General features: G+C 36.9%; 3 protein-coding genes across 3 annotated transcripts; 2 read left to right on the top strand and 1 right to left on the bottom strand.

The window, feature by feature from the left end:
- Positions 1–2,273: 2,273 nt before the first annotated feature.
- On the top strand, positions 2,274–5,281 carry LOC127985937 (potassium channel subfamily K member 13-like). Its single transcript, XM_052588150.1, has 2 exons — positions 2,274–3,048; positions 4,088–5,281. Exons 1-2 carry the CDS (start codon positions 2,703–2,705, stop codon positions 5,095–5,097), a joined length of 1,356 nt encoding a protein of 451 aa, XP_052444110.1. The 5' UTR covers positions 2,274–2,702; the 3' UTR covers positions 5,098–5,281.
- A 1,456-nt stretch (positions 5,282–6,737) lies between these two features.
- Positions 6,738–13,943, bottom strand: ppm1nb (protein phosphatase, Mg2+/Mn2+ dependent, 1Nb (putative)). Its single transcript, XM_052588151.1, has 6 exons — positions 13,207–13,943; positions 11,809–12,380; positions 9,228–9,345; positions 8,937–9,051; positions 8,003–8,066; positions 6,738–7,859 (listed from the first exon to the last, which is right to left on the bottom strand). The coding sequence occupies exons 1-6, from the start codon at positions 13,616–13,618 to the stop codon at positions 7,833–7,835; spliced, it is 1,308 nt and encodes a 435-aa protein (XP_052444111.1). The 5' UTR covers positions 13,619–13,943; the 3' UTR covers positions 6,738–7,832.
- A 1,482-nt stretch (positions 13,944–15,425) lies between these two features.
- LOC127985945 (reticulon-2-like) lies at positions 15,426–21,445 on the top strand. The gene is made up of 7 exons (XM_052588159.1): positions 15,426–15,539; positions 17,873–18,080; positions 18,533–18,671; positions 19,113–19,182; positions 19,360–19,406; positions 19,672–19,730; positions 20,681–21,445. Exons 1-7 carry the CDS (start codon positions 15,527–15,529, stop codon positions 20,781–20,783), a joined length of 639 nt encoding a protein of 212 aa, XP_052444119.1. The 5' UTR covers positions 15,426–15,526; the 3' UTR covers positions 20,784–21,445.
- Positions 21,446–22,515: the final 1,070 nt, after the last annotated feature.

Genomic DNA, 22,515 nt, shown 5'->3' with positions numbered 1-22,515 from the left:
AGAGCCCAAACCCATGATTAGCGCTGCTGCGTTTGGAATAATAGAAACACAAGACATGGCTTTTCGGTTTCACGGCAGTAGTTGCCAAAACACTTGTCTTCTGATGAGGACAAAGTTTCTGAATAAAATACCACACACTCTTTTGATATAGCGCTTGTCTGTCTCCACTGCACCTGGGCACTTACAAGCAATGAGCAGTACTCTAATGATGGGGGAATACTGTCTTGTGAGCTGGCAACCAAGATGAAAGGCAAGGGTGGGCTGGTCAGAGAGAACAAAGCAATATCGTCTCAGCCATCTAAGCGCATCCCACAATAGAAAGAGAGTATCATGGCTATATTTTTGTCTGTCAACATCAAACAAAGCAATATTTTAATGTCAGTGAAGCAACAGACAAATGGTGGTCTGCCAGTTGTTTAAAGTTTTTAAATTGTACTTGTTGAATGTCCTTGAAGTTGCATTTTCAAAGGGAGATGATTGTAATGGGGTAGGGGGTGATTTGTGAGTGTTTAGGTATTTATCATGAAAGTCTATAAGAAATTACCATGGTCACTGTAATTTGCATGAAAATGCCAATAGGCTACTGATGTTTCCTCTTTTTGTGGCATAAATTGTATTGTAGTAAAAATTGCTTTATTTTTTAAAGGCAATAACAGTTAAAATGTTAAGTTAAAAAAATGTATACCTTTTTTTGTTGTTGTTGAGAAATGTATATTTTAATGGCAATGATGTACAATTAACTTCTTTTATATAAGCAACTGTTGAAATAAATGTAAATGTAGTCCGCCTTCCAATGTCTATGTCATGTAAGGTTCAGGGCTTCAAGCCTGAAATCCGGGTAAATGACAGTAATTAATACTGTCTTCTGAGTGTATTTCAAAACCTAGTGAGCTGCCCAACTAGACAGCCTTGTTAGGCACCAAGCAGGTTTGGATCTTGTATGTGCAGGACCCTCCATCTGAGGGTTATCCCCCCTAAAATTATGATTAAAAATCACGCTGTATATTGTAAATAATAATGTCTTAATAATATGATGAGTAAGTAGTAAAACAACACAAACGGGATATATATGCGTTTTAAGTTTAGAAAGATTTTTAGTCTCCCCCTCCCTTGCCTCTCAGTGCTTTGGCCCAAATGCCTGCTTTGCTCTTTTACATCACCTACACACACACACACACACACACACACACACACACACACAGACAAGTCCGGTGAGAGAGATGTCAATAGCTGATGAACTCCAAGGCTGTCAATGACAATTTTATTCACTTTATTCAAAATCGGATGAAGTGATTATTTTCTCTTTAATCCATGATGCCAATGTATTTGTAATCAGTCCGCTGTGCTAATAGTACGTTACCTGCTTGACGGAGAGGGTTGCCAGGTGTTCTTAACAAAACTAGCCCAAACTAACCGCGTTTCGAGGGGGTCCCCCAGTAAAAAAAAAAAAATCTAGTTTCGGGTGCTAAAATAACGTTATTGGGGTCGCTTCAACACGAAATGTTATGATTATCGTCCCCCCCAAAACTAAGACGAAATTTACGCGCCTGGCAATGTATAAAAATACCCACAACTACCATATAGGTTGCTCAGCTCGTTACATTTTGAGTCTCTCTCTTTCTTTCTCTCTCTCTCTCTCTCACTCACTCTCTCTTCTCCTCAGCTGCATCATTCAATCACGCACTGCCCAGGATTCACACTCGCCAGGAATAAACGGCGGTTATTAAATTTAACTAAATGTTTCCACCAGTTTTGATTCTTTTAACTTGCTCCATTAACATAGCAAAATGGTTTGGAGGACTATGATGACAACGGTGCTTTTCATCAAATATTAAATCAGGTGGGTAACCTTCAATTTTACCACTCTAAAAGTTTGTTTGTGATTAATAAATCATTCATTATCAAATTAGGGGAAAGTGACTTACATTTTCTTAGAGTAGCCAACCATGTGTTGATAGCAATCAGTGATCTAATTAATGTGTAATATTTTTTTAAATAGTGCTATTAAAAAAAAACTCAATTAAAATGTTAAATATGTGTATAATAAAACAATGGTCTATTTTGTCATACTGTGTGTATGATAAATTAAAAAAATTAATAGTCAAGATCTAGAGATGTTCTATGATACTAATGTACTGCATTTACAGCTTATATATATATATATATATATATATATATATATATATATATATATATATATATATATATATATATATATTAAATCCTTTTGACTAAAAGTAGTGATATATGTTGTTTGTTTTGTTTTTAGCCAGCTCAAGGATGATTTCACATAAAGACCACAGCATTATTACTGACTGGTGTGGCACCAGCTATACTTGGACAGTGAGATGGCAAAAGATAACAATCTTGCACTTGCCTGCGTACTGTTACCTGCTAACCCAAAAGGTGTATCTGGAGGTCTTATTTCCTGGACCATGTGTCATTTTACCTGATAACCTTGCTTTTTACGATGGTGCCATCGGAGAAAGTGATGAGGTTATGAGTCCAGAAGAATGTTAATGGACATGAAGAACTTTGTCTGAAAACAAGAGCAACACAGAGAATTCATGTGACTCTGTATGTCTTTTTAATCCCAAGTATATGGTTGTTTTGATTGTGAGTGGGAGTGTTTGTTTCTTGTGTCTGTGTTAGTGGCTGTGCATGTTTGCCTGTTCTTGTCATTCCCTGCTGGTGATCAAGTCATGCCACGTGGAAGAGATGTCAGCAACAGCTGTTGCCTCCCACTTCACATGAATGAAGATAATGCCCGTTTTGGCTTGTTGGCGGCCCTCATCCTCCTCTACCTGCTGTGTGGGGCGATGGTGTTCTCCGCACTCGAGCATCCCTCCGAGCTGCAGGCTCACAGACGCTGGGACGAACAGCTGGCCAACTTCACGGAGCAAAACAGCATAAATCTGAAATCCCTATATGTCCTGCTAAAGCAATATGAGGAGGCCTTTGTGGCTGGGATCCGTGTGGACAAACTTAGGCCCCGCTGGGATTTCTCAGGGGCTTTCTACTTTGTTGCTACAGTGGTCTCCACAATTGGTGAGTTCATACAACATTGCATTCAGATTTTCATAAATGCAAATAAATTAGCCAAAAAGAGAATTTACAGAAATCACACTTTTATCTAAAGTGACACGCATTGTATTCAAATTATGTACGTTTTTTCTATTAGTTTATACATTCCCTAGGAATTGAACCCATGACCATGGCATTGTTAGTACAGTGCTCTACTGTTTGAGCTGCATGCAGGGTTGTTATTGACCACTAAAGCCGAAACAATAATAAAAAAAATAATAATAATAATATATATATATATATATATATATATATATATATATATATAAACATATCAACTTTTTTATTCAACTATTTGCCGAGACAAGATATGTCAGTTTCATTTAGTTTAAGTACTAAAATAACTATAAACTAGACAAACAGAAACTAAATAAAAAAAAATATTTTGCATTAAAAATATACTGAAAACCTTATTAAATATATTAAAAAAGCTGATGGAACTATAATATAAATAAAATATATATTTTTGAAATAGACACAAAATCATATATATATATATATATATATATGACAAAAAAAAACCTATAACAGTACATCAATGATACTAAAGACTGGCCAAAGTGCACACTTCTATTGAAAAAAAAACCCAAAATGTTTTCTTCCAAAACATCCAAGCTCCTCCTTTAAATTAAACAAAAGAAAATAAGCAATGCGAAAGTAAATTAACCTTAATTGTATAAAATTCCCAACTTTTATTTACGATATTTATTTCCAACTTGCCCCACCTTCAATAACCTTACAGGTAAAATTTGTTGGCAAACATTATTTTCTATTGCTGTTATTGTGACAAGTACTTTTAGTACTCATATTGGATGTACCAAAACATAAATAAGATATAAATTATGTTTTGTGGCAGTTAGTAAGCTGTGTGAAAAAAAAAAATAATCTTTGTGTTCCACTGAAGACATAAAACCATAGCAGTCTGGAGTGGCATGTTTTTAATAGTCATGAATTCATTGAAAATACATCAGCAAAAAAGGAACTGTTTCCTATTTCCTTCCAGGCTTTGGCATGACCACTCCTGTCACCATTGCAGGTAAGATCTTTTTGATATTCTATGGACTCCTTGGCTGCGCAGCAACAATCCTCTTCTTCAACCTTTTCCTGGAGCGCATCATCACGATGTTGGCCTACATCATGCGCTGGTGTCACGAGCGCCAACTGCGCCGCTCCGGCGTGGGAGGAGAGGAGGCCAGGAGCGAGGACGACAGTCTGGAGGGCTGGAAACCATCGGTCTACTACGTAATGCTCATTCTGGGCATCGCCGCCCTGCTGATCGCATGCAGTGCGTCTGCGTTGTACTCTGCCATGGAGGACTGGGAATACTTTGAGTCCTTGTACTTCTGCTTTGTGGCCTTCAGCACCATTGGCTTCGGGGATGTGGTGAGCAGCCAACGGGAGAGCTATAAAGCTCAAGAAGCCTACCGTCTCGGCAACTGCCTCTTCATCCTCATGGGTGTTTGTTGCATTTATTCCCTGTTTAATGTCATTTCCATAATTATCAAGCAGACGCTCAACTGGATCCTCGGCAAACTGGGCTGCAGCAAAGCTCAGTGTCTGTGCCATGGCCGTCCATACAGAAGACGAGGTCAGGCCTGTTGTTGCTGCTGCTTTCCACGAATTCCCAACCAGCGGCACAACCACCACCCTCCATCGGGACATTCCCGGCAGAGGGCTCAAAAGCGCAATGCCGTGCACCCTGCCCTGGCTAACGAAGCGTCAGGAAAGCGCTTCACTAATGCATCAGTGGAAACAGTTTGTGATAGTGAGACTGATGCTGGCTTAGGACCAGATGGAGGTTATCTGACAGGGCGCAGACTGTCTGGAGAAATGATCTCAGTCCATGACTTTATGGCCAACAAGGTTTCTCTGGCCATTCTACAGAAGCAACTCTCAGAGACTGCTCACGGTAATCCAAGACAGAGCCACGTTCGCCAGAATGGCTTCTCCGGTGGAGTGGGCGCCTTTGCTATCATGAATAACCGCCTTCAGGAGACAAGTGCTGACAGGTAGCTTGATATTATAAAGATGGCATTGGATATTGCACTTTATCAAAAGATGAATTTAGTGAGGGTTGTGTTTTATTCAGAACTGAATTGAGAATGGCTTCAGGATCAAAATTCCTGAATTTGAATTGCATTTAAGTTGCGGTAGCAAACAGAACGCAGAATTTGAATTTGAATATAGGGAAGTATATTTAAAATGAATTGAAATTCAAAGTTTGTTAATGAGATTCACTTCAAAATGAAAATTCTGTTATCAGTCAGACATCAATTCATTTTCAAAAAACAAATAAAGATATTTTTATTTGATAATAATCATGTGAAGGAATAGTAGCCTATAGTAGTTACATTTTTTTGTCTTGCCTTTAAGACAAACTTTGAATGTTGCCTTAGTTTAAAGTTGTGTTGGGGAAAAAGGTTTGATGTCTTTAGGTCTTACAGTCAGATAAATAGGCATGCTTGAAATGCCCAAAAGAATTTATAAACTAAATAGTGTTTCATTTAAATATTTCATTATATTAAGTAAATCAACTTCTGTGGACAAGGTTGTCCAAACACCTAATTTTTCCAAACACCTAATTTTCCCAAAATAGTTTGCTGTACAGACAGTCAACTCCTCTCTTTGTCTTTCCAAACCAAATTCCTATCCAACTGTTTGTCAATTCAAATTCACACTCACTGACTAAAAAACAGCCAGTTCTCCAGTTCTGAATTCTCCCCAACCATGATTCAGTACTGTCCTCTGGAAACGTATGTTAGTAGAGGTTTTAGCATTTATTGTATGCAATTAAAGATGTCAACTGTACATCCACTATTGTGATACACAGTAGAGAGCAAATTAGATCAAATTAAAATAGCCAATTTACCTCTGTAGATCACAAGGACGATGAATGTTAGCATTTCTGAATAACTGCGTTCTGAAGGCTCTTTTCTTTCTTTGATTTTAATGGTAACATCGCTTCTCAGAGTCACTTTGCAGCTGAAGTGATTGGCCGGTGTGGTGAGCAATCACACTGTGCCTCTGGAGAGATCCTTTAACGGCTCTTCATGAAAACAGACTGATTTTCAAGAGCCAGGCAGATGTAGCCACGCCACTTACACAGACACAGACCCGGAGGAGGAAACACAAGTGTCAAATCAAAGGGAGATGGTCAGTAATAGTCATTGTTTAATTGTTTCTATCAAGCTGCCGTCAGTGATTGTCCTAAGTGATGAATACAAATGCGTGCAAGAGACAGACCAAGTCATGGGGATAGATTCTGTAGATATTGTATAATGTAAACACAAATATATCTTCTTTGTTAAATATTTATTTTGGTATCAAGATTTATGTTTCAAATGTAATAGCTGTACTCGCGTCCTTTATATCTGTGTAACAGCAGCCAGTCGTCATACATTAAGCTTATTAAATATGTTTCTGGGTGTGACGTAAATACAGGGTTTGCAAACTGGAGATGGTGTTAAATAAGGAGCGGGTCTCTACTGCTCTCTTCAGGATGACAGTGGTACTGCTTAACGACGATGGTGTTGAAATATGAGCTCAAACACACACTCACTAATGTATGACTACTATAGGTATAATAATTACCTATAGGCCATAAAGTCTCTTTATGTAGTAGGACAGAAATTAATAAACTGAAATCTCATGAATAGCTTGATCTGTTTATTTTTATTACTCAACCTTTATGTTAGCACAAATATTGCACAAGATCTGTAAAATGTGCACAAAGATGATTACACAACATGATATAGCACTGCATCAGTTCATTTGATAGTCATTAGGAAATATCTGGGGAATATTACACGCTTATAGATTGGCATCATTTCAAAGAGGTCAGTAAGGCAACACAGTAAAGATCATGCAAACAGAGTAAGAGCGTATTACAGGAAACAACTATTCAAGAACAGGAAAAGTTGCACTCTGTGACCATATTATGAGCCTGTATAAACATGTAAAAGTGCTTGTATTTAATAGAATTTGCTAGTTAGAGATTTAAGCATACCTTAATTCTTAAAGGAATAGCTGACACAAAAATGAAAATCCTGTCATTAGTTATGTACTTAACATCATGTATTTTCAAACCTGTATGCTGTTGTTTTTATCCTTTTATCACACACACACAGACACACACACAGACACACACACACACCCACTCACCCACACACACACACACACACAAAATATATATATATTTTTAACAAAACAATTTTGACCATGCTTCTAAAAGAACTAAGCCTTAAAGACAAGTGAATCATTTTTGTGTGAACTATTCCTTTAGTATTTACCAAAAGTATTAGCTTGTCACTGTTCCTCAAAGAGTTTTATCAAGTTCTGCCTTTTTTTTATTGTATCAATTTAAATAATGACCTTGTTATATGCCAAGACTGGAAAGAATTTCAAAAGTTTGCTGTCACTGCTTGAACACATTACCTGAGTTTTGTCGACTGTAAGACTCATTGAATACATTTGGTAAGCAAAATACTGAACATATCACAATCTAAAGAGTCAAATTTATATACAGTCATCATTGTCCTGCATTGTGGCACAGCATTGCTTTTTGTAAGTTTTGTTATTCGTGAAATATACAAAAAGAAGGAAGTAAAATGTTTTTTTTTTTTTGTTTTTTTTTGCTGTCCAAAAAGATCTTTCTCTCTCTCTCTTTTTGTTTTTGTTTTAAACACAGAAAACTGATTTACTTCTTTCTCAATCTAGCACATCCATCAAGTGTTCATGTAAGATGGACTCTATTTGGCATTTGTAGGACTGAGTTCCTGAAAAGATACAAATCACAGGAATTCATATTAAAGTTAATGTACACTAATGACATAAACATTAGCAATTTTAACACACACACACACACACACACACACACACACACATAATATAAAATGGATAATTCTGTACAGAAGCTTACCTGGGCTAATCTAGATCGCTGTGCCTCTTTCTGCTGATAATAGGCTGAAATGATACAGTTCCGCCTGCAAATGTCAAGAAAATATGATATTTGAAAGTTCATTCCTCTGTTCTTTTGGCAGTCATTACAAGTACTTATTATTAGAGCTCAGCTTGTGGAGTGGATTGGTGTTTTAGAGAAAGTGCCTGTACTAAGCTTTGTACAAAGCATAGTGTACCTGGACATTTCTCAGCAGCACAAGGGTGGATATGTCATCCTTTCAACTAAAATCATATATTTTGATGATTTTCTAATCTGTTGCTTTAGCACGAGCACCATTTCATGAAGTGCAATACAACTATTTCTTTTTCTTTTTTTTAACTGCAATCAAGCATTTTGGAAGAATATATTACCTCAATATTGATAAAAATGAGAAGCTACTCTATTATTCTCTTAACAATGATGCATTTAAATATTTCAAAAGATTATATACATTTATAAATTTTTGGTCCATAAAGTCAGTCACTGAAATTTAATTTTAAATGTTGTTTCCATTTACTTGATCAATCACTTTTATTATTATTATTAAAATTATTATCATTAATAGTAATAAAAGAGTTATTAATATTATAAATGCTTAAATTATTAAATAAAAAAATATCAGTAGTAATTCTATATCAATTAATATCAAGTATTTAAAAAATCCTTTTAACAACAACAGCAACAACAATAAAAACATAAAAATGGCAGAAAGATGAATAAAAAGCGAATTATATTTTTATATCGGTATAAACCTCTATAAAGCCCTGGAACTGCGATTAATCTATTTCATGCAACAGCTGTGCCTAAAAATGTTCATGTCAGATTCTGTGAAACAGGTTTTCACACCTCTCCTGGATAATTGCTGACTGCTGTTTTGAGCAGAAGTAAAGCATGGTGTTCAGCATGCACTCACTTGCTCTGAAGGCCGCCCCCTGGTGGAAGGCCAGGAATCACTGTGGAAGCCAGTACTGTCAGAACTGACAGCAGATCAGGCTCCTCACCTCTTGTGCTCAGCTCTTCATATATCTCTGTCAAAGAAACATGCGTGACAATGATCTAATTCCTTATGCAGGCCGTTAGAGGACCATTTACTTTAACCATTATATGACTCCATGATTTGAAAGGATTGCAATCTTTGATCATGTAAGTCATGTAAATCTAGAGAGCAACATCAAAAGAAGCTAAATTTAATCAGATGGTTTACCAGCTACTTTGGACTCTAGAAAGTCCTCCAGCTCAGCCTCCTGGTGCAGCGCTTCAGGTGACAGCTGGGGGGCGCCAGGAAAACAAACTAGAATGATGCTGATGTTATCAAGGCTCCCCTTTTAGATATAGACAAAAGAAAAAAAGCAAGAGAAAGTTAGGTATGCAAATCAGGTGTCTGCTAAATGATTTAATTGTTAAACTCGGCAGTATCATTTTCCTCTGTTTCTCTAGATAGGCAGGCACTAGCATCATGCTAACTGCCAGTCTTGAGGCTTTTGTTTTAAGGACAACTACCTCACGTTGATGATTAAGTAGATTGGAATTGGTGACGCTAATGCAGACCTTATCCTTCATTTCTAAGGGATGTTGCTGGTTGTCTATCCCTACATGACACAATGCTAGGCAGAATGCTGTAATCGCCTCACACCAAGGTTAAAAGTAGTTTATTCCGTTACAGTTTAGTGGCTGAACACAGCCTTACTTTGAGATGGTGGTCAAAGTGCAGTCCTGACAGAGCAGAGATCTGGCTTACTGCAGAGAGAAAGATGTTGACATTTTCAGGTCAGCACATCCTTTTCTGCAGCCTAAAGGCCGTTCTGTATTTCTCTTACGTAATGTAACAGTCTGGCTAAAGTCAGCTTTGGATGCCATAGCCAAGACAGTTCATATTTAAGATTTAAATTTTAAAATACAGACGAATGGAATTATTATTTTATCAAATATATTTTTGTCTTTATAAATTCAGTATACTTGATTTCAGAAGAAGCACGAGACACTGAAGACTGGAATAATGAATGTGGAAAATTCAGCTTTGCATCACAGGAATAAATGACATTTTAAAATATATTCAAATAGAAAAAAGTTTTGTGATAATATTTCACAAGATTACTGTTTTTACTGTATTTTTCATCACATAAATGCAGACTTGGTGAGCATAGGAGACTTCATTGAAAATATTAAAAGTCCTGTATACAGTCAAACCAAAATTCAGAAACCTTCAACATTTCTCACATAATCACAGTTTATTTGCTATAGTTTAGAAAATGTGAAAACAACAAAACATTTTGCTTTTGTAAAATAAAGAAAACAAACAGGGTGCGCTTTCTGCCATCTCGAAGTGAGTGCAATATGTTGAAATATGATATGCATTCAGATTAAGGCTTTTTATTCTACTATAGCCTATAACTTTTAAACTAGGCTACATATAATGTCAAATATATATATATATATTTTTTTGCTATCATATGATATATAATATGATATAGATATATAAAGTAATGGGAATGTTTACACTGCACCGTGATAAATGTTACATGAATATTTACTTCAGTGTTTACTGATCTACTATCAGATGTCGATGTTAATAATGTGCTAAGCAATAAGTATTTAGTTGAAAAAATATCAATGTTGTTTATGTACTGTATGGTAATACAAGCATATGTGCATGAATGACGGGAAGAAAAAAAAAGTTTTTTGTAAGGACTAGGCAAAATTTGATTATGAGACTGCCAATACATGTACAGTATGTGAGTGTGTATAAAATATTGTAGGCTACTACATTGCTTTGAGAAATGTAATGCTAACAGCCTCATACATACATTTTTTTTTTTTTTTTACTATTCAGATATTTTGCAGTTTGTTAACCAAAGAAGGTTACAGCTTTTTTTTTTTTTTTTTGTTAAAATGTTTTAAGTATTACATTTGTTTTAAAACTAAAATGCTAAACTATTCCACATTTGACTCCAATTCAAAAAATTAAGTTCAATTTCTATTGTCTCTGCTTTAATGTTTATTAAAGGGATTTTAACTAAAATTAATGATTTAAATAATTAAGTTACTTATTGGGTAACTAAATTACTATTCAGACAGAGTAATTAGAAAAGTAACTGACAATATTGAAGATGTAATAAGTAATTAATTACTTTTTGAAAGTAACTTACCCAGCACTGGTAATGGATTACAATCCACCAAAAATTGTTCGAGCTGTTAAATTTAAGTACTTAATTATATGATACCAACTGAGGTCAACCAATTACCAAGCAATACTTAATTTTGTGCAGTTTGTGGAGTAAAAAGGTCACATTAGCAATTAAAGAAAAAACACTTAAACAAAACACGGTCAGGTCAAAGTGTCTGAATATTTTTTGGCCCCAAATTTTACTGGTAGTCCACTGTATGAATAATTTGTGGGTATAATAAAATGTCCTGCACCCACTAATAAAATAAAAAAATATATATCAAAAATGATATCTGGTGTATAAATTGTTTTTGGTTTGCCTATATAGGTCAAACATATGGTGACATTTAAGAAGCCGAAATATAAAGTTGAAGTTTTAAGTGACATTACATAACTTGATTAGAGCAGTGAAGCTGGCATTATCTTGTCTGTAAGTTGATATCTAGCAGTACTAGTGAATGGGGGAGAGTCACTAGTACTCTGGAACTCAAAATACATTCAGAAATGTCCCAGAACTGCAAATAGAAAAGAGACTTGGAGGGGTTTAAGGAGAAATAGAACATTTGGACCAAGCAATTGAAAACAGAGTGAAACAGCCTAGAAATCTTCTGTTCGTACTAACCTTATAGAGGCAAAGGTCGATGACCTGGGAGCAGACCTCTCTCAGGTCTGTGCAGACACGCAGTCGGCTGTGTATGAAGGCACAGAGCTCTTCATTCGTGACAGTGTCCCACACGCCATCGCAGGCCAGAACCAGAAACTCATCTGCTGGCGAGCGCTCCACAGCAGACACTTCCGGCTCTGGCGAAACCATCTGTTCTGTGACCGGCCGCCACTCGGCTGTCTTGTAACCGAAGTCCCCCAGCGCTCGGGAGACTGCCAGCGAGCCGTTCACGCGCTGCAAAGTGACTGATCCTCCAGCGTTCTCTATCCTCTCCCTCTCGCCGGGGCTGAAGGGCTTGTGGTCTTCCGTCGAGAAGGCCACCCGTCCCGCACGGCACAAGACTGCTCGAGAATCCCCGCAGTTCACAAAGTAGATGTGGTGTGGAGTGATAGCGGTGGCAACGACAGTCGTCCCTCCACGTTCCCAACCCTCACGGCAGGCCATGGCATGAAGGTGCTTGTCCATGAGAAAGAAGCCCTCCTTGATGCCCTCAGTGACCCTTAGTACATCGTCATCTGCACGGATCTTTCCTGAGAGGGAATAGCTTGTGTCACTAAATAACCAACATGGCCTTTTGGTGACTTCAAACAGATCACGTTTGCATGTTCGCAAAGACAAACCTAAAGGCTTGTTTAGAGCAGATAGCAAGGATCAACCATTACGCAACTGCTAATGGCTTTAGGAACGTGTTGTACACCACAATTGACTTGTAAGATCACAGCTTAATTGGGTAATAATGTTGCTGTGGCTTTGGGTGTACAGTAGGTCTACAATAATTCTAATCTGATGAGATCCTCTTGGATCTATTCTAAAGAGATCAATACGATTTCCCACATGATCTAATTTCTGTCACTTCAAAAGCCACTCAGTTATTAGGTTTGCTGTGCTCTCAAATGACTATTGATGCACAAATATGAGTAGAGTCGGGGAGTAACTTACATGTAACAGAATTATGTAATTTAATTACAAAAAAAATGCAACCGTTATCTGTTACAGTTTCAGAGAAAAATTACAGTTACTTATGAAAATATTAATGATAACGAATGGGGTTACATCTGAATATTTACAAATGCATTAAGATTTGATTGATTTCTTTCCTAAAACTGCAGTGTTTCAGGAGTTTAGGGTACAAAGCAGGACACATGCTTATTTTATAACGGTTTAATTTCTTATTTGGTTTTATGTATATGCTTTATTTTTTACAGTTACTGAAATAGTTGCACTATTTATGACATTTTAAATAGAGTAACTTGTAATCTGTATCCTAGTACATTTCCAAAGTAACCATCCCAACACTGAGTATAAGGCAAAAATATGCAAGAGGTCCCGCTGTTTGTAGGACAGCTTGCTGCTCACCTGTGCCCAGGATGTGGTCCAGCAGGTTTCGGGAGCAGTGTTGGGCCACTGCGCTCCCTGCGTGTCCATCAAACACAGCGAAGAACCCCCAGTGGGCCAGTTCCCCTCCTAGCTGAGGGAAGCAGTTGTGGAAATCTTCCATGTGGGCCCTCCAACCCTGCATGCTGGCCAGGGCATAGGTAAGTCCCCAGGAGGCATAGCCCTCTTGCATGTGCTTGTCCAGAACCGGTCGGTCCAAGTATGGGCTAGGGATGACCCCTTCCTCCTCTCCACCCTCTTCGCCTACAGACAGCTCCCCTGCGCCTCCCCCTCGTCCCCCTTTAAAAAAGGAGGTGACCCTTTTCTCGGTCTCCTTCACCAGCTGCCTAACAAAAGCAGGCATTTCCACACTTCCTTTCCTTGATGTCCTCATAATGTCTTTTTTCTTCACTTGTTCAAATCCGTTCACGGCCTCCACCCTGTGCTGTAGCTCGCTGGCTTTGATTCGGCTGAGCCTTTACGCTCAGGGCCTTCACAGCATTATCTCCCGAGAGGCTGATTCTGCACCTTGAAGCATCCTCGAGTGGTCTGATGTAGAACGGCTGATTTTCCCTTCTGTCACTCTACCCATTGCTAGACATCTCACTGAGAGCTAATCTTTCTGTACTCATAGTGGCTCTTTCCAATTTGATCCACTTTTGTTGCCTTCCTCCTCTGTATGTCAGTGATATTCCCTCTCTCTAAGCTTTCTCTCTGTCTGAGCCCGTTATTTTCCTGTCATCGCTCTGATTGGCTGAGCTATTTCTGTGCACCAATCATCTGGCTGTGTCCTCGCTCTTGTTGTACACACAGACATGCAATCCTTTCGCAGAGTGGCTCCCTCTCTTTCACATGTTCAGTGTCTCTCTCTCTCTCTCTCTCTCTCTCTCTCTCTCCCTCCCTCGGTTTCTCCTCTTGAACTCCCTCTGTTAATCATCTCTGCTGAACATTTGATAATTTGGGATTACCTAACATGTACAGATTATTGTGCATAACAGATTTTCACAGCAGCCCAGTAAGAGCGAAAGGCTGAGAGAGAAGGCACAATGTACACTCTGCTTAAAAATATGTTATGTGACGGAGATTTAGAGATTCATATTAAAGAACATGGTTCGCCTTGAGCTGAATTCATGAATGGCATATTCAAATATGAAATTGGGAGACTAATAAAGGTTGATTCAGACAGATGAGTGGATTATGTAAATAAAAAATGCATTCATAAACATTACATAACAGGCTATTTTTGTCATTTTAACTCTTTGTGTGGTTCCATGGAAGGACGCAAACAAAAATGGCTCATGAATAAATGTGTCTGATGGCAGAATGATCATTAAATCAGATGCTTGTAGTACTTACTCGCCTAAGCAGCCTGAAAAAAAGAAGAAAAAAAAACATAAAATGAAGAAATAATAACAAGAGTATTATTATCATTATTACAAAAAAAAAAATAGTTAATTTAAATTAAAATGAAGTTTGGATTTTTCTAGTCTTTTCATCAATACTTTCATCATTTTATATGATAATTTATATCTAATTTAATGTATATAAATTGTATCATCATAAATTACATAAGAATGATAATAAATTATGCATTATTATTCTACTTATATAATTATTTAATTTTTGAAATATTATATAAATTATACTGAAATGATCATTTATAGTATTATAGAACTGTACACACACACACACACACACACTTGTATTCCTATTATTATATGTTGACATTCCATAGGTGTAATGGTTTTTATACTGTACAAACTGTATTTTCTATCCCCTTACGCTAACCCTACACACATACCCCTCACAGGAAAATGTCTGCACTTTTAGATTTTTTTGAACACTTCATTCTATATGATAAGCTTGTTTCTTCATGGCAACCAAAAAAATTGCTGGTATTACTATACTTGTGGACACATTTGGATACCAGTACATACACACACACACTTCTTCAGCTGGGTGTTAAAGGCCAGCACTTTTCACAGCATGTGAGAAGATAAAGCACAGCGCTCTTTGAGGAACGTCTGAGTAATTTGCTTGGATCTAAGGTTAGCCATCTCCCTCGAGATGAAGACTTGACTACACACAGACACACGCTGACGTCTCAGGTTCCTTAAGCTCTGAACGGGCCATGAGGGAGGATAGCTGTGTGTGAGTTTAGAAAGATGGGGTGTCCAAGTGGTTGAGATATTATTAGGTCCGGCCAACCCCTTCCCGCTGACAACTCTAGGATGGCCAAAAAAAGCCCAGAGGGTTCGTGGAGCACTGGGAGGAGAGGGGGTTTGGTGTGGAAGCAGCAGAAATGGCCAGCAAAGGTGAGAGTCTTCCACTGCGCTTGGATCGAGCTCTCCTGGGCTGTATTGTTTACATGTGTAATGTGCTGGCATGTGAAAAGCAGGTTGGCAGAAACTGAGTGAGGTGTCGAGGGGAAAGGGGGAGGTTAGGGGATCAGATTAAAGTTAAGTGTGCACTAGAGGTACAGTAATACTGCTGACCGGTAAGAACATCACACAGGACTTCCCAATGGGAGCTTGGCAGCCCGATGGGAATCTGATATATGGACTGCCTTCAAGATCCGACCGATGCATGAATCTAGGATTTTGAGGCAAGAAAAGGATGCATTGATGTCTGTCTGAATGAAGGAGGTGAGATCTTCGCTCAGTCTTATTTTGGCAGTGCTGGCAGACATCTCCCCAGAGAGATTCAATCCGACCCGGCCATGTTAGTCTGCAATGAAGTGCTTTAGCAGGAGTGAAGGCCACGTGGAAGATTTTATGCAGAGAAGATTTCAGAGAGTTTGGATTGATCTGATAAAGGCTCGTCCAGCTTTGCACCCAGTGAGCGCCACAGCACAGATTTGCACCTGCGTTTGGAGGATAATCAATATCAACAGCTGTTGGGGTCTAATGGCTTAACAGGGGAAGGGGCGTTTAAAATGCACACTGCCATTAGCAGTTCCGCTGTGTTTGTGTCAATGCACTCTCTGACTTGAAGGCTTCTTGTCCATTTATGACATATGTTTGTCTTAGATATGTAACATTTGCACTAAAATACAGCCATTTTACAAAATAATGTGCAAATCTTTTGGATTCACTTTTGGTACAGATGAGTTGTTCAAGTGCAGAATTTTTTTTTTTATGTGTTTACAAACTTGACATGTTTGGACTTTGGTGTATAATGTGACAAAACTTTGTTGGACAATGTGGTTTCATCAAGTGTTTCTTCTGGCAAAGTCGGCCTTGATGATCACACGTTTTATTGATTGTACTTATAAGCAGTGTTAAATGAAACCTTATTACTTTTATTAAAACTAAATTTCAAGTCCTTGCAACTTTATAGCCACTACTATAGATTTTTTGAAGTCCATCTTTTCTCTTATGTGCTTTTTGCAGCATTGTTTTCATATTCCACTGAGCTTTTAATCATCCTCTGATTGTGCTGTTTGAGTGTTTTCACCCTGCTTCACTTTGCCTGAAATTCAAGTCTGAAATAATGACAGACAATGTTTAGACAGACCAAGTATATTTGTAATATTTTGTTTTTGGATATTCTCTATGTACTCTACCCCTCCCATTACTGGTAGATCAGTTCTACACAAACAAAGTTAGAAACTCCCTGACTGAAAGACATTATCACTAATCTTTAAAAGCATATTAAAATAGACTGTTTAACAATTAGTTAAAGATCACATGTTGCCATCTCATTATATAACATTTCTAAATTAATCCAGGTCAGAGTAGAACTATATCACACTCAACAAATGTTGTGTTGACACAGATGACCACTCATTGCTAAAGCTTCCAGCTGGCTAACTAAAAAAAGGTTGCAGATATTTGTATATTCACATATGGCATTAATTTTGCTATCTTATATTTTCTGCCCTTTGTCAAACATGATAAATGACCAGAATGCGACATGAGGGTGAGGAAGTTTCTTTTTGAGGTGGAGTAACCCCAGGAAAAAAAAAAAAAAAAAAAACTATATATATATCATAAATATATCAAACCATAAAATCCTTCAATAAAGGTTTAAAATGTATTTATTTTATGGATATGAAATTTACCAAATACATTAACAGATATACTTTTTAAGGAAAAGAGAAACGTAATTATTGTCTTCTTCCTATGAATGATGATACATTATTGGACATGGGTTTACACGAAAGGAAAATCAATTATTTTTTTTTTTCAATAATTAATGTATCATTTAAATAACATAGTGCTTGGACAATAAGATGACATAAAAAAACTATATATATATATATATATATATATATATATATATATATATATGTGTGTGTGTGTGTGTGTGTGTGTGCAAATTGACTTCATTTATCAAATTAAGAGTCATCTGAATTCAAAAGCCCAGAGTGAGGGATAGGCTATTTGTTTTTAATTCTCTGAATTTTATTTATTTTGTTATTCATTTTCCAAAATAATTGAATTCAAATTTAGATGAGAAAGACAAAATTCTGTTATGTTAATTAAACTAAAAGATTTAATGAATATCTGCATTTGTATATGATAGTCTGTTTTACCACAAAAGAAGTGCTGCATGGTCATTGCATTTCTTTCCACCACTCTGCCTCTTCATACAGTATGTTTATTTCCCTGACATTTCACACATTCATTTTTCTTACCCTCTCTAGTGTCAGATCTGTTATACTGGCGAGATGTGGGGACCACCGGGCTGGTGTTTACAGGTTTGGTTGTGGGTTTGGCTTGTTTATTCCAGCTCAGTGCCATCACGATCCTGTCCAACCTCGGTTTAGGCTTCATGGCCTTCACTCTCCCTGTATGCCTGCTCTACAAAGCCATGACGCTTGCCCGCCTCAATGATGGATCTCATCCTTTTCAGTGAGTATGCTCTAAACAAATGCGTCTGACATAGATTTAACCCTAAAGGTGTAACTAATTCTTCCCTTTACAGTAGAAGGAAGTAGCCTAGTAGCAGAAGTCTTGTCAGTGTTTGCGTCGATTAGTTTTAAAATCACTTATTCATGCACTAACGAAACAAGTGCAACTGTAGTGTGCTTTGAAAACAACAACAATTGTGTGACGTTGCTTATAAAGCTACAGACGCCCAGTCTGTCCTATTTGCAAGCTGGTTTCAGCGGATGAGTTCACTCATATATCAAGTTGATCATGGGTTAAAATATTAATTCTTGAGATGCATAACAGATGTGCTGATTTAAAAAAAAAATATTGAATGAGTTGGCAGGAGCTCGACGGAGGGAAAAGCAACTCAAATAAGTCTGGATTAATACATGTAATCTTTCTCAGCTGTTCCACTTTTCTTTATTAAAAAGGTCATATTTGGACGAGGACCGTACACTGACAGATGAGGACACAGTTCGCATAGCGGAACAAATCGTTCTGCTGATTGCTACGGCTGTCACCGAGTTGAAGAGGCTGTTCTTCATCGATAGCATCATGGACTCAGTGAAGGTCTCACACGCGTCTTAAATATCTCACCTCAGCTGCACCGAGCAGTTTTCATGCTTTCACTGCAATTTACGGCCTACTTTCACCACATCAGGGGATACTACTCTCTTACATAATTAGTCCTGATATGAACTATCACCATGTGCTTTCATTCCCAAAGGCAAAGGTTCTGTGAAAAAAGCACATGTGAGAATAAAGAAATTCGTATTTGAACAAAAAAAACCCTGACTTTTATTCTTATAAGAATATAATGTTCCTGGTACTAGCCATAGATTCAAATTCCCAGCAAACACAAATACTGTAAAAAATATATAGGCTACCTTTAATGCACTGGTAATGTCTTTGGATAAAGCATCTAATTTAACATCTAAATATGATTAAATAATCAAAACTAAAATGATTTAAAACCAAAGATAATGCTTTTTTCTCTTTTGGTTTGTGTAGTTTGTTGGGTTCCTGTATTTGTTGAGCTATGTGGGGGTCCAAGCCAATGGTCTCACGCTGTTGATGAGCGGTAAGGATATCCTGTTGAAATTTGTAAAGATTCATCACAAATCACAGCTGACACTATTTCTGACCTTATGTCAGTAACTAAGAGTCAGAGTGATGTGGATCATACTTCATAGCGTATTACTGCTTTGTTGTGATGATACGTGATATTAACATACAGTAATTCATCACCTTTGAACAGGTGTGATATGTGCCTTCTCTCTGCCACTGTTTTACAGACTTCAGCAGGTAAGTGTGTGCCTCATCTGGACTTTACACACAGGCCTACACACACACACACACACACACACACACACATATATATATATATATATATATATATAAAGGTAAAGGTTAAATTGGGGCTATGTTGGTCAAAATGTGTTTAGAAATTAGGAATTGCTCCTTCTTATTTTCCTAACCAGAAATGCACTTATTTTCAGATCTCACTTATGCACATGTAACCATAGGCTGTTTTAGACTTAGGACTTATTTTTGTTTCTATTTTTGACAGGAAAGGATCGACAAGATTGCCAGAGCAATCAAAAAACTTGTAGAAAAAGCAACCGAAATGTAAGTCTTCATCATTCTGACATGAGCCATAATGAAAACGATTCAAAGTGAGCCAGGAAAAAATAATCAAGCCTACATCTTAAAGGAACAGTTCACTCAAAGATGAAAACAAATTGCTGAAAATTTACTTTTTCTCAGGGCCATCCACGGTGCAGATTAATCCTCATCAGAAAAGATTTGGAAAAATTTAGCAATGCATGACTTGTTTACCAATGGATAATGTGCGGTGATTGGGTGCCATCAGAATGAGAGTCCAAACAGCTGATAAAAAGATTACAATAATCCAGTCCATCAATTATTATCTTGTGAAGTGAAAAGTTACATGTTTGTAATAAACAAATCCAAGGTGTTTTAACTTTTCATTTTTGGTCAAAATAATGTATAATGCATAAAAACACCCCACGCTGGACATCAAAATGATATTTGTCTAGAACTGTTTTGGACTCTTTTCACTAGTCGCATATTTCTCTCCTGACATTACTTTCTCTGTAGAAAGCAATATTATAAATAGCAGACCTATATTTTAGCTGGAAGCAACATTTTGAAGCTAAATACATCATAATGATGGAGTTGTTTATTACAATTACACAGTGATTCACTACACAAGATGCTAATTAGAAATGGACTGGAGTCGTATTGCTTACATAGACTCTCTTTATAGTGGCACCCATTCACTGCAGATGATATATCAGAGACTTAATGCTAAATTTCTCCAAATCTGTTCCATTGAAGAAACGAACTAATCTACATCTTGGATGGCCAGAATCAGTACATTTTCAGCTATTTTTGGGTGAACTATTCCTTTAAGTATAAATTAATCCACCTGTTTAATTTCTCCCTACAAAGACACAAATGATAATCAAACCACATTCGTTCTGACTTCAAATAACTACAACAACCATGGTTTACTTTCTTGAATTTATCATATGTTCTCCACTTCTCTTTCCTAGAGTTGATCTTGTGATTTCACTGGCCAAACCTCCACCAGCCCTAGCCCCAGCCCCATCCCCTTCCCCTGCCCCCACAGCAAAACATAAACAGAAGACTAAATGAAGAGGAGTGTGTGTGTGTGAGAGAGAGATGGGGGTGAGGAGCAGAAATGTGGAGTACATTGAACAAACAAAGTCTTACGCTGCAGCTGTAGCCCTGCGAGTTCAGCAGGGTCGGCGGTTTGGGGGTTATGAACGAGCGTTATGTTTTACAGTACGTTTCTTACAGTGCTAGGAGATTCTTCATTAGGTCTTCTGAAAAGAATTAAGTCGAGAAAAGTCCAGAAATATGTCTAATGTATTCAATTAAGTCAAACTGTGAAACAGCTGTGTAATATTTATAATTATTGGTTCATTTTATTCATTTAGGTTTTTTTTTTTTTTTTAAGATGATTTTAATGATTTTCATAGAAAAAAGTACAGTACATTTTAGTACATTTTTTGTCCACTAGAGGGTACAATGAGACCATACAATCACAGCAGTTCTGGGCCAGGACAGCATGTTGCAGAAATTCTGTCATGTAAATTTGTTTACATTTTATTTTATTTTTTGAAAATTACAATTCCCACTGGGATTGTACATATAATTTGGGTTTTAATATTTAATACTTATTTTTCAAATTACAGAGCAATTCAAAACGAATTGAAGTCACTTTAAACAAGACTTCCCTGACTTTGTACGTCTTTTGTGCAACATGACCCCCAGTAAACACGTTTTCAATGTTATTTGCGTTTTTTTTTGTAGCCTGACAACACACAAAACATCACATCACATCATATACTTCCGGCCTTGCACAGAAATGCTTCTTTTGTGGGAAATAAGCAGCTGCTAAGGATGCAAACTCCTTTGAGAAGAGTCCCAGGAACGGCAATTTCAAAACATTCAGTTACATACTGTTTGCAGATGACATTCTAATGCTGAAGAGAAACAAATATAGGATGCCATTGCCTTTTGATGTGCAAATACTTTCATGCCAGAATGGTGATAAACAAAATCTGGTAATGGTCTTCACAGGCTTTTAAGAGAGTATCTGTACCATCCATTAAATGATAGTGCTTCAAAATTTATGGAGGTAAATTTTAGTGTTTAGAAAGCACAAAAAGAACATCTCGCACAGTACAGGAAGACAGTTTCATGCGCACTGCAGAAACACTCAGGGATGTAAGGAAAAATAGCAATACTCCACTGAAGAACAGTGGCACTCAGAGGAACATTTTGTATTCATTACTGTTTTAAATAACCTACTTCAGACTTTTTATTCAGCTTTAAACTGCCACTGTGGATCACTGTTTGTTATATGGCAGTAGTGGGAAATCTCTAAATCAGGATATAAGGAAAAATATATATTTTAGAATGTTCACTTTAATAAGCTATTCAAATTTATTAAATGCCCTGTCTCATTGGATCACGGCTGAAATGTCTATACTAATGCAATTTCTGCAGGACTGATTGTTTCTGACTCTTTGAAGTTTTAACATATTTGTGTATTTGAAAAAAAAAAAAAAAATTATATATATATATATATATATATATATATATATATATATATATATAATTATGATTTTTAAAGCATGATACACTTTTTAAAGCATGATACACATCTGAAATTATGCCACTATAATTAATAACTCAATGACTCCATGGACTCCAAAACAGTTCATTATTGCAAAAAGATGTAATATAATGACCTGAACATATTTTTAAATACGTTTTCATTTGCAGCCAGATAACCGCAGTGGCATATTAAAATAAACAGATGTTCATAGTGCAAGATATGAAAGCACATAAATATGAA

The sequence above is a fragment of the Carassius gibelio genome, chromosome B21, assembly GCF_023724105.1.
Source record: "Carassius gibelio isolate Cgi1373 ecotype wild population from Czech Republic chromosome B21, carGib1.2-hapl.c, whole genome shotgun sequence".
Classification (NCBI taxonomy): domain Eukaryota; kingdom Metazoa; phylum Chordata; class Actinopteri; order Cypriniformes; family Cyprinidae; genus Carassius; species Carassius gibelio.
This window is presented reverse-complemented; position numbering and strand designations above follow the sequence as displayed.

Coding starts and splice junctions, on each gene's coding strand:
- LOC127985945 (XM_052588159.1), top strand. Junction 18,081..18,532: donor GATGGATCTCATCCTTTTCA/GTGAGTATGCTC, acceptor TTTATTAAAAAG/GTCATATTTGGACGAGGACC. Junction 19,731..20,680: donor GTAGAAAAAGCAACCGAAAT/GTAAGTCTTCAT, acceptor TCTCTTTCCTAG/AGTTGATCTTGTGATTTCAC.
- ppm1nb (XM_052588151.1), bottom strand. CDS start 13,618: ATGAGGACATCAAGGAAAGGAAGTGTGGAAATGCCTGCTTTTGTTAGG. Junction 12,381..13,206: donor GGACCACATCCTGGGCACAG/GTGAGCAGCAAG, acceptor ATTCCCTCTCAG/GAAAGATCCGTGCAGATGAC. Junction 9,052..9,227: donor TCTAGAGTCCAAAGTAGCTG/GTAAACCATCTG, acceptor TTTCTTTGACAG/AGATATATGAAGAGCTGAGC.
- LOC127985937 (XM_052588150.1), top strand. CDS start 2,703: ATGCCACGTGGAAGAGATGTCAGCAACAGCTGTTGCCTCCCACTTCAC. Junction 3,049..4,087: donor TACAGTGGTCTCCACAATTG/GTGAGTTCATAC, acceptor ATTTCCTTCCAG/GCTTTGGCATGACCACTCCT.